Raw genomic sequence first — 9,546 nt, forward strand, 5'->3', positions numbered from 1 at the left:
ATGGGGGATTACATACAGCGCTGCCTGCAGGTAGCGCAGGCCGGCGACGCCGACGGTCTGGCGCAGCAGCTGGATAAATTTGCCCAAGCATTGCAGCAGCCTGGTGCACGGCGCGAATGGCGAGCCAGCCTCGGCTGCAGCCTGGCGGGCGTGCTATGGGTGGCAATCGTCCAAGGAAAGCGGGGGGGTTCATGGGCGTCGCAGGACTGGGGCGTCCAAGGGGCGGCGGTTTGATGCGCGCCAAGGGCCACCGTGTTGCGGGCCCCGTGTTACAGACGGGACCAAACGCACAACGCACAGCTCTTGCGCCAAACACACCTGCTGCGCACGCAACTACTATGGCACCCTCCGGTTCCCCCCGCCGCTCCCTCGCGGCCACGCAGGCGGGGTGCTGCCGCCGCTGCAGCCGCTGGCCGACCTGGTGTCGCAGGCCGGCGGTGACGTGCTGACTGTGTCGCTGCACCGCCTGGCCGACCCCCGGGACCCTGCCACCACCCTGCTCGACAAACTGCTGCTGTGAGTGGCCAGGCCTGGGCACCTTCCAGAGTGGTGGGGTTATACTGAGACCTTGTCACGGTGCCAGCAGCGGCGCCTTGAGCTCCCTTGAGTGGCTGGTGACTGTGCCAGTCCGCAACCGAAGCGACGACGGCGGCGTGGATAGAGAAGGCAGCGCGTGGCGCGCCGGCCTGCAGCCACGGGAGCCTGCCGCATCTGAGCAGCTGACTGACGTGTTTCTTCACGCGCCCGCCCGCGCCCTGCACGCTTCGCCTCCAAAAGGCGCCGGCGCTTCGAGCTTCTGGGGAAGTGCATGGCGGCGGACGCGGCCCTCGGCCACGCCGCGCTGCTGCGCATGACCACGTCCGGCGCCTCGGCTGCCCACGTGCGCACCGCCCTCGCGTCGCTGGCGGCCTCCGACGCCGCGGCCGGCTGCACCGCCGTGGCGGAGCGCTCGCGCACGCGGGGCATGGGGTGGCCGCTGTGGCCGCCAAGCGAGTGGGCCGGCGTCGCCGCGAGCGCGACGCCCCCAAACAAGGCGCAGTGCTGCCTGTGGCAGGCGCTTGAGCATTGCAGCATGGAGGTTTTTGAGGAGGTGGGCACCACGCTCGTCGCGTCAGCGACGGACGCGGCCGTGGGGTCAGTCCCACAGCCGTGCTGGGGGTGCATGCCGCGCAACCCGCCTGCGCTTGCGCCTAAGTAGGCTCAGGCCGGCTTGCCCTTCTGGGGACTTTGAAGCGCCCACCTCCATCATCCACATGCTCTACTAGCCCTCCTCAAATCCGTCATACATGCGGACGACTGCTCCCGCCCAAACGACTGCTCCGCCGTTCGCCCTGCGGCGCTGCCCGCCGCCCGCCCGCGCCTGCAGCTGGTGACGTACCCGGGGTTTGACCTCATGGCGATCTACCCCGACGGCTCGACGCTGCTGCACCGCTGCGCTGAGTTGCTAGCGGAGGGGCGCCACGCGGACGCCGGCGAGAAGGCGGCGCGACTCGTGCAGCGCGCGCATGTGCAGCCGGCGAGGCCGCAGGACTTTGTGGCACGGCATCAGCAGCAGCAGCACCAGCAGCAGCAGCAGGGGGGGGTCGGTCGCGGGCGAGGACGAGAGTCTCTCTGGGGCCACCTCGCCCCAGCATTTGGACGACACAGGGCCGAGCACCAGCAGTGGCATGCCCGCCGATCGCTGGACCGGGGCCAGGTGGGCTCCTCTGTGAGCCCACTGTGCGGGTTTTCGGGCCTCTGGGACTTTGAATGGCCTGGGGCTGTTGATTTGGGTCCGTGGGCCTGGTGAGCATGCACGCTGCCAACCTGCCCCACTTCACAAAGCAGCGCGCCCGCAGCCATGAGCTGTTCCGCTTGCCCACCTCCCCCTCATCCTTTCGTCTCATCATCTCTCGCCCTGCTCATGGCCTGCACCCTCCACCCACCCAAGGCCGCCCTGGGTGGGGGTTACTCAAGAAGAGCTGTGGCTAGATGCCCTATGGGAGAAGAGGACGGCGCTCTCTATGGTGCGCGCAGCGCTGCAGCGCCACCTTGACCCTGGCCTCGCACGCGGAGGCAGGGTCGATCGGCCTACCATTCGCGACTGTGCCGCTCGTTGGCGTTCGTGCAAGGCTCAAACGACCACGCCCGCACCTGTGTCGCGCCGCTCGGGGCAATACCTTGCAGCAACATTCCGGGAACGCCGCAAAACATCAACGACCACTGCCTCGCCGCGTCGCAGCTGGTGGACGGCATGTTCCATCAGGAGCGGCTGGATGCGCGCCAGCTGGACGCAAAACGGCGCCTGGAGCGGGCAAAGGAGAGCGAGCAGATGGGGCGCCACAAGTACAGGCGCAACAAGAAGAGCCGCCTGCAGAAGGCCGCGGCCAGCGTGGGCGGGGCGCTGGGCGGGGCGCTGGGCGCGGCGGGCGCGGCGGTGGGGGGCGCCGTCGGCGCGGCGGTCAGCGGCGCGGTAGGCGGGGCGATGAGGGGGCTGTTTGGTGGAGGGGAGGGCTCGCAGGCCGGGGGCAAAGACAATGACGAGGAGGCGGATGAAGAGGGCAGCAGCGAAGAGGGCAGCAGCAGCAGCAGCGAGAGCAGCAGCAGCGATGACGCCATCAGTGAGGACAGCGAGGGGGGCGACGCGTCTGGCGAAGGGGCGGGGGCCGATGAGGGCCCCGGCAAGGGTGGCGCCAGCACCAGCGGCGAAGACGCGGGCCAGGCGGCGGAGTCAACAGAGCCCGGCGCCGGCGCGGCGGCTGGGTCCAAGCCGAAATATGTGCAGCTGTCTTATGCGACGGTGAGACCATGATTGCAGCAGGGCTTGCTTGTATCTCGCGGCGCTATTGACCTAACCACCGTCTTGGCCCGTGCTGTGGTGCATACGGTGCCTAATGCTGCCGCTCCCTCAACCTGACCCCACCCCCAGCGCCTTATCCCGCCACCTCCGCCAGTCCTGCGCCGCGCCGTCCCCTCGCGACACGCCGCATCCCACCTCCCTCTCCCCCCGGTGCCCCCAGTGCGCGGTGCGCTGCCGCGAGGCCGCCGTGGCGCTGCTCAAGGCGGGCGCGGACCCGCTGGTGGTGACGCTGCCAGGGGCGGCGACCCTCAAGGCGCAGGGGCTCTTGCAGTCGGAGAACGCCGTGGCCGCGGAGAGCGCAACCCTGTACAACCGCATGTCTGCGTGGGTCAGCAAGAAGGTAGGCGGGGGGTTGACTGGAAAGGGGGGGGGGCGATTGCATGGGTGAGGGGCAGCGTGGGGCAGCGACATAGTGGGCGGAGGCGTGACCGGGAGGGGGGCGGGTGCACGGGTGAAGGGTGTGTGGGGCAGTGAGATGTCGGGCAACGGCCGGCTGTGACGTGCGGGGTCGGACGAGTGAGCGGCGCGGGCGGACGATGCATGGGCTAACCTCAGTATGGGAGCAGGTTTGACTGCGACGTGTTGGGGTGCTTGGGTGAGTCGTGTGAGGGCAAGCTGTGCTGATTATGGGCGACGAAGGCGCATGAGCTGATTGGCGGATACATGGGGGGGACCCGTGCACAGGCCAGCGAGATGGAGGACAGGGTACGATTGATCGATTACCCGTGGCCCGTCTCGCACGCAGTGCTAGTGCTGGGGTCCAACCGCAGGCCGCTGCCCGCTGTGAAACGCCCGCACGAGCCTGCAAGCTGGCGAGCCCCTCTCTCATTCCCCCGCCGTCCCCACTGCACCACCGTGACCCGCCAGGTTGTGCGCACCGGCGGCAAGGTGGGGTCCAACGTGCTGCTGCTGCAGGAGGGCGACAGCCAGGAGACGTGCGTGCTGGACGCGCTGGTGGCCGATCCAGAAGACAGAGTGGTCAAGGACAAGAAGGTGGGGGGAAGCTGTTGGGGGAGGTTTCGTGGGCGGGTTTTTTTATAAGTTTTTTGATGAGTTCTTGGAGAAAGTCTGGAGGGGAGTGTGACGGATGAGAGTGCGCTTCGGGAAGGGGGTTGCGTTGCGGTGTAATGGAGAAACGAGGCGCGCGCCCAGGGGTGGGGGCAGGGGAAGTGTAAAAGGGTGGTGTGATTGTGTGCGGGTGTGTGTGCGTTGGTGCGTGCACGTTCATGCATATGTGTGCGTGCGTGTGCGTGCGTGAGTGTGTGTGTGTGTATACGTGCGCGTGTAAGGGGCATGGAAGGGTTGAGGCATGGGCGCTGAGTCTGTTGCTGTGGGGAGTGAATGAGACGGTCGTTTTGTGTCCGTTGCTGGGCCCCACGTGTGTATGAGTTTGCATGCATGGGTTTCCGCTGGCGTGTGCTCTGGAAGGCACCAGCACGCTGCTGATCTGCAGAGCCATCCGCATGAAGCCATACATTACAGCTTGGTCAAAGTGCCAACAAGACAACCGCGACTCCAACCACCCCGGCTCGCACCCGCTCCATCCTCGCCTCAAACCCCCAACCGCCCACCAGGCTGAGAAGAGGGCGGAGAAGAAGGCGCTGGAAAAGGAGGCCAACTGGCAGCGCAAGGTGCGGCGGCGACCCCACAGCAAAGCTTGAGCAGGCAGCGAAGAGGGAATTGTGGACCGTGGGGTTCCCGAGTCCTCTAGCTATGCTGCTCCTGCAGCGCGCCCCATCTGCACACATTCGCAGCACGCGACCAGCGGACCCTCGCTCCCAGCCCTGTAGCTGGCTGCGTTGAGCAGTCCGCCGGCTAGCTGAGCGACTGGACAACCAGCCAATCGCGCGGTCGTTGTGATTGCTACATTGCCACATCAACATCAGGTGGCTGACATCCAAAAGAATTCACAACACCAGCATTTCAGGGCCGGTGACCTGGGGCACGGCGGCCTGTCCAAGGTATTGGAGTCCAAGGAAAAGATCGAGGTGCGGCTGTGGGCGGGCTGGGCCAAAAGTGGCGGCCCTGGTGTGAAATTTGGGTTCTGACAATGGCTCTAACCTGGGGTATGCGAAGAGCGGCTTGCCTGCCAGCACAGCGAGGCCGGCCATGGAGGCAGACGGCGGGCGCCCCCAGGCGCACCTGTGTCCGCGCGCCTTTGCTCCGAGCCCCGCCCCGCTGTGGTTCGCGCGCCGCGCGCCTCCCCCAGTCGTCCAGGTTTGTGGCCAACGATCTCGAGGCGGCGGCGCTGCACGGAGCCGTGCGGCGGGCGTGGCGCGACCGCGTGAAGTGCTCCCGCCTGAAGTTGCGGCTCATGAGGTGAGCCATGAGCAGGGGTGCGGGGCGCGGCGGCGGGTGAGTGGGGGGGTAGGGCGAGGGGGAGGATGGACGGGCCGAGCTTGTGGGTTGGCGCTAGGGTAGCCGGCCGAGGAGAGGGGAGAGAGGGTGTGTGCTTATGCACGAGTGCGTTCCAAGAAGATGCAACTGCAACCACTGCTGCCGTATCGTGCGGCGTACATGAACACACACGCGCACACACACATGCGCACACACACACACGCGCACACACAAACACACGCACGCATGTGCATGCATGCACGCACGCACACACGCACACACACACACACACACACACACGCACACACCAGTACACACCACACAGACTCGGTCCTGCCCACTCCCACACAAACATCTCTTGTGCACACGTGCATCACACGCAAACACACTGACCTCCCCCTGTCACACACACACACACACGCACACACACACACACACGCACACAGACACACACACACACTCACACACACACACACACACGCACCTTGCCCAGGCACATGAAGCCCAAGGTGGCGGAGTACCTGGCTGAGAACCTGCTCGACCCAAAGGACGACCCGCTGCCAGGGGCACTGGCCAGACAGGTGCGCGCCAGGGCCCAGCACAGCCTTTCAAGGCATCGCGGGCGCACCGCCATTGTCGAGACCGAGACGGATCCCGAGAGCTGGGTCACATGCCGGGCCGCGATGGTGCATGTGCTGCGAGGCGGGCGGTGTGGGGCTCGAGAGCGTCGACGACAAGGGGCCCGGAGCGCCTCCGGCGCGGCCGGCTGCGTGCATGCGCGAGGCCACCCGGCTGCTGAGCGCCACGTGTGCCACGCACCCCCCAATGCCCGCCCTTCGCGGCCGGCCCGCGTCGCGTCGCAAGGGGTTCGAGCCGCCCCTGATCACTGAGCTTCGGGGCATCAGCCCCGATCCGGCCCGTGTCAAGGTGGGGCAAGCCTCGCGCCTTCGCGTGGCTAGGAGAAGCACGCGCGCGAGCCCGAGGCTGGGATCTTGCGTCTGCAATGCTAGGACATGGGCAGCGGCTGCAGGCAGTTGGGCCGCCCACAGGCAGCCCCTGACCGTGACGACCGTCCTTTGAATCAACTGTGTCCTGATTCCACCCCTCTTGAGCTGCAATCCACCATTTGTGACGGCGCTGCCGATCTGCGGTTCGCCAATCGCGAGCTCGCTGCCGATCTGCGGCCCACCAATCGCGACCCCCGCAGTACCTGATCGGCCGCCTGATGCACAGCGAGCGCGACGACCCGCGGCCGCACAGCAACCCCCTGTGGGTCGCCCTCGGCTGCCAGGCCGCGTGCGCCCCCCAGATCGTGTCCGAGGTTGCGGCCTCGAGCGACCTGTCGACGCCGCTGCTGGCGGCCGGCGGCGTCGCACGCCCGGGCACCGCGCTGCACCACTGCCTTCGCCAGCGCCCCGCCGCGCTTGGGACGCTTCTGGCGGCGCTGCCGCGCGTGCGGCGCGCGCACGACGCGCGGCGCCGCGCGGCGGCGCTGGATGCTGGGCGCGATGGCGGGTGCGGAGGGGAGACGCCGCTGATGCTCGCGCTCAGGACGGGCCAGATTGGCGCATTCAGATTACTCGTATCTGCAGGGGCGGACCCGCTTGCGCCGAGTTTGGTCTGTATATCCGAGGATACAAATCATGAGGACAGCGGCGCCGACAGCAGCGGCGTCAACAACGGCGTTGCGGCGGCGTCTGCACAGGCGTGTGACCTGCAGGCGGCCGCGGCGGCCGGGCCGCCGCCGCGGCGCAGCACCCCGATGCACGAGCTGCTGTACACAATGCACTGCGCGACGCTCCCGCCCGACGCGCCGGCGCCGTCGCCACGCCCGGCGCTGGACGGCCGCGCCGCCGACGCCGCCGACGCCGCGCGCCGTGCGGAGCACCAGGATCCCGTGGCGTGGGCGCACGCTGGCGCGGATGATGTCGACAGCGACGGCAGGGTCGATTGGTATGGCGCCGTGACGCACGTGCTAGGGGTGCTAGAGGAGACTGCGGGGCTGAGCGAGCGCCTGGCGATGACTCATGATGACGAAGGTGGGAGCAACCATGTGTCCAAACAAGTACGCGTGTGTGTGAGGGCGGGGGCCGCGCTGTGCGGGGGAGGGGGTGCGTGCTGGCTCTCGCTTGCGCGCATGCTGGTGTGTGCATGCGCATGTTTGTGTGGCATGCGCGCTAAACATGCCTGCTGGTCAATCCCCGCAAGTCTGGGCGTACACTGCACCGCACAATTCAGTAACGAGGCTGCTGTCATCGCTCTCAATCGTCAACAGTGATCCCTGCCTCTCCTGCATACACCTCCGTGACCTGCAGTCCAGGTCAGCATTTCACACATGCTTCATCCAATCCACCCCAAACCCCTGGTCGAACCCCGCATCACTCAATTCGACCGCAGGCAACAACCTGCTGCTCTTCTGCCTGGTGCGCGCCACCTCAGCGCGCGACTTCATGACCCCCTGGCTGCTGCGCCACGGCTGCCCCTTCACGCGCCGCAACGCGGCGGGCGAGTCGCCGCTGGGCGTGTGCCTGGCCCTCAGGGGGTCCCTGCGGGAGGCAAAGAGGTGGCTGCACGAGATGATGACTGCGTGGAGCCGGCAGGTGAGCGGGCATAGACGGCATGTGCGAGCCCTTGACAGGATGGGATCGGTGTCATGCTGCTGCATTTCGTTTTTTTGCAAGCTTGGCTCGCATGCATCTCCAGCATGTGTGGCGATTGGAATGCGCAGGCTTGAGAGTCACCTGCGCATGTTGAAGCCTGTAGCCTGAGTCTCGTGCTGCGCATTGCGCCCCAAACACACACACACACACACACACACACACACACACACACACACACACACACACACACACACACACACACACACACATTCTCACACTTACATGCACATACACACGTGCGCGTGCATTGGCGCGCCCCCCGCAGGCCCTGCTTGAGGTCCTGCCCCCCTCCAACATCACCCTGGAAGACCGCGCCGCCACGCTCACGTTCCTGGAGACCAATTCGGCGATAACGCTGGTGCCATATGCAACAGACTTGGAGGTTCATGAGGAGCTGCTCAGGCGGCGCAGCACTGTGGGTGGTGACTCATCACGCGCGCGCGCGCGTGCGTGTGCATGGGCAAAGCTGTACACACGTGCTTTGCGATTGACAGCGTGCCTTGCAAGCGCGCTTTTGCGCCTGTGTCTTGGACTGATGAGTAGCGCAGATGTTTGTTGTTGATTGTACAACGCAGCTCGCGCCCTGGCTAGGCTTGCGGCAGCAGGCTGAGTCCTCTGAGCGGCCCAGCCAGCGCCCCATTTTGGGCTCACTGTCTGTGTGTCTTTTTGAATCCAACCTATCCCACCGTGCTTTTGCTCCTTCTCCCTCCGCCGTCAAACAGGACCTGTCAATCCTGCTGCTGCAGCACGCGCAGCGCCTGGGGGCCGCATCCCTCTTCGCCGAAGCGCCCCTGCAGGACGCCGCCGGCGCCCTCACGCCCCGCCAGGCGGAGCTGCTGCTGCAGCTCGGCTGGGACGTCAGCCGCAGCCACGGCGGCCGTAATGCGCTGCACGCGGCGCTGGCGGGGCCCGCGTGGGCGGAGGACGCCGCGGTTGCGGCGGAGGCGTACGCGGTGCTGCTACGCACGGCGCCGGGCGACGCATTGCTGGCCCAAGACAAGCGAAAGGGGCCCGCGGCCGGCTCAGCAACAGGCGCGGGCGCGGCGGCGGCGGGCCCGGTGCGGGCGACGCTGTCAACCCCGCTGCACCTGCTGGCCTCGACGCCGGGCGCGGGCGCGGAACCGCGGCGGGCATTGCTGGTGGAGATGCTGGGGCGGTGCGTGGAGCAGGCCCCGAAGGTGTTTTGGCTGACGGACTTTTGGAAGCGCACGCCGGCGCAGGTGAGGGGGGCAGGCGCAGGTTCGGGCCAACCACACAGCTGTGAGATGCAGTGAAACGCAGGACCGGAGAGCGCGCGTCGCCCGCGGGCGGTGCGTTCGTGTCCACGGTGACGGGCAAGCCGGCGGGTCTGTTGGCGCAGCGGGTCGGCGCCTGGGCGCCCGCCGCCCGCCTTGCGGCGTTCGCTGGTTGCTCGCTTTTCTCTTGAAACATGTGTTCCCGCGGCATCGCATTTGTTGTTGGATTCCAGGTCGCAGAGCCAGGGGAGGCGCAGCGCTTCGTGCGCGAGGCGCAGGACCAGGCAGAGCAGAAGCTGGACAGGCGGCGCGACGAGGAGGGCGCCGCCGCCGCGGACGCCGCCGCGTTCGCGCACGCGCACGCGCTCGCCGCGCCCGTGCGGCCGCCGGCGTCGGTTGAGGAAGCGCTAGAGCTGCTGCGGTCGCTGCCCGCGTCGCGGCCGGCGGAGGAGGCGCCGGGGGCCGCGGCGGCCGG

At 67.4% G+C, this 9,546-nt stretch overlaps 1 protein-coding gene across 1 annotated transcript; it reads left to right on the forward strand.

Moving 5' to 3' along the window:
• On the forward strand, positions 1 to 9,262 carry MNEG_4892 (hypothetical protein; the record flags this gene model as incomplete). The annotated part of the gene is made up of 19 exons (XM_014046635.1): positions 1 to 103; positions 384 to 516; positions 778 to 1,129; positions 1,367 to 1,582; positions 1,632 to 1,696; positions 1,931 to 2,006; positions 2,222 to 2,779; positions 3,000 to 3,179; positions 3,707 to 3,832; positions 4,414 to 4,470; positions 4,726 to 4,827; positions 5,049 to 5,158; positions 5,670 to 5,757; positions 6,041 to 6,103; positions 6,384 to 7,215; positions 7,574 to 7,776; positions 8,102 to 8,251; positions 8,559 to 8,992; positions 9,118 to 9,262. 19 exons carry the CDS (start codon positions 1 to 3, stop codon positions 9,260 to 9,262), a joined length of 3,993 nt encoding a protein of 1,330 aa, XP_013902089.1.
• Between the last annotated feature and the right edge of the window lie 284 nt (positions 9,263 to 9,546).

This window comes from Monoraphidium neglectum (genome assembly GCF_000611645.1).
Source record: "Monoraphidium neglectum strain SAG 48.87 unplaced genomic scaffold scaffold00702, whole genome shotgun sequence".
Lineage (NCBI taxonomy): Eukaryota > Viridiplantae > Chlorophyta > Chlorophyceae > Sphaeropleales > Selenastraceae > Monoraphidium > Monoraphidium neglectum.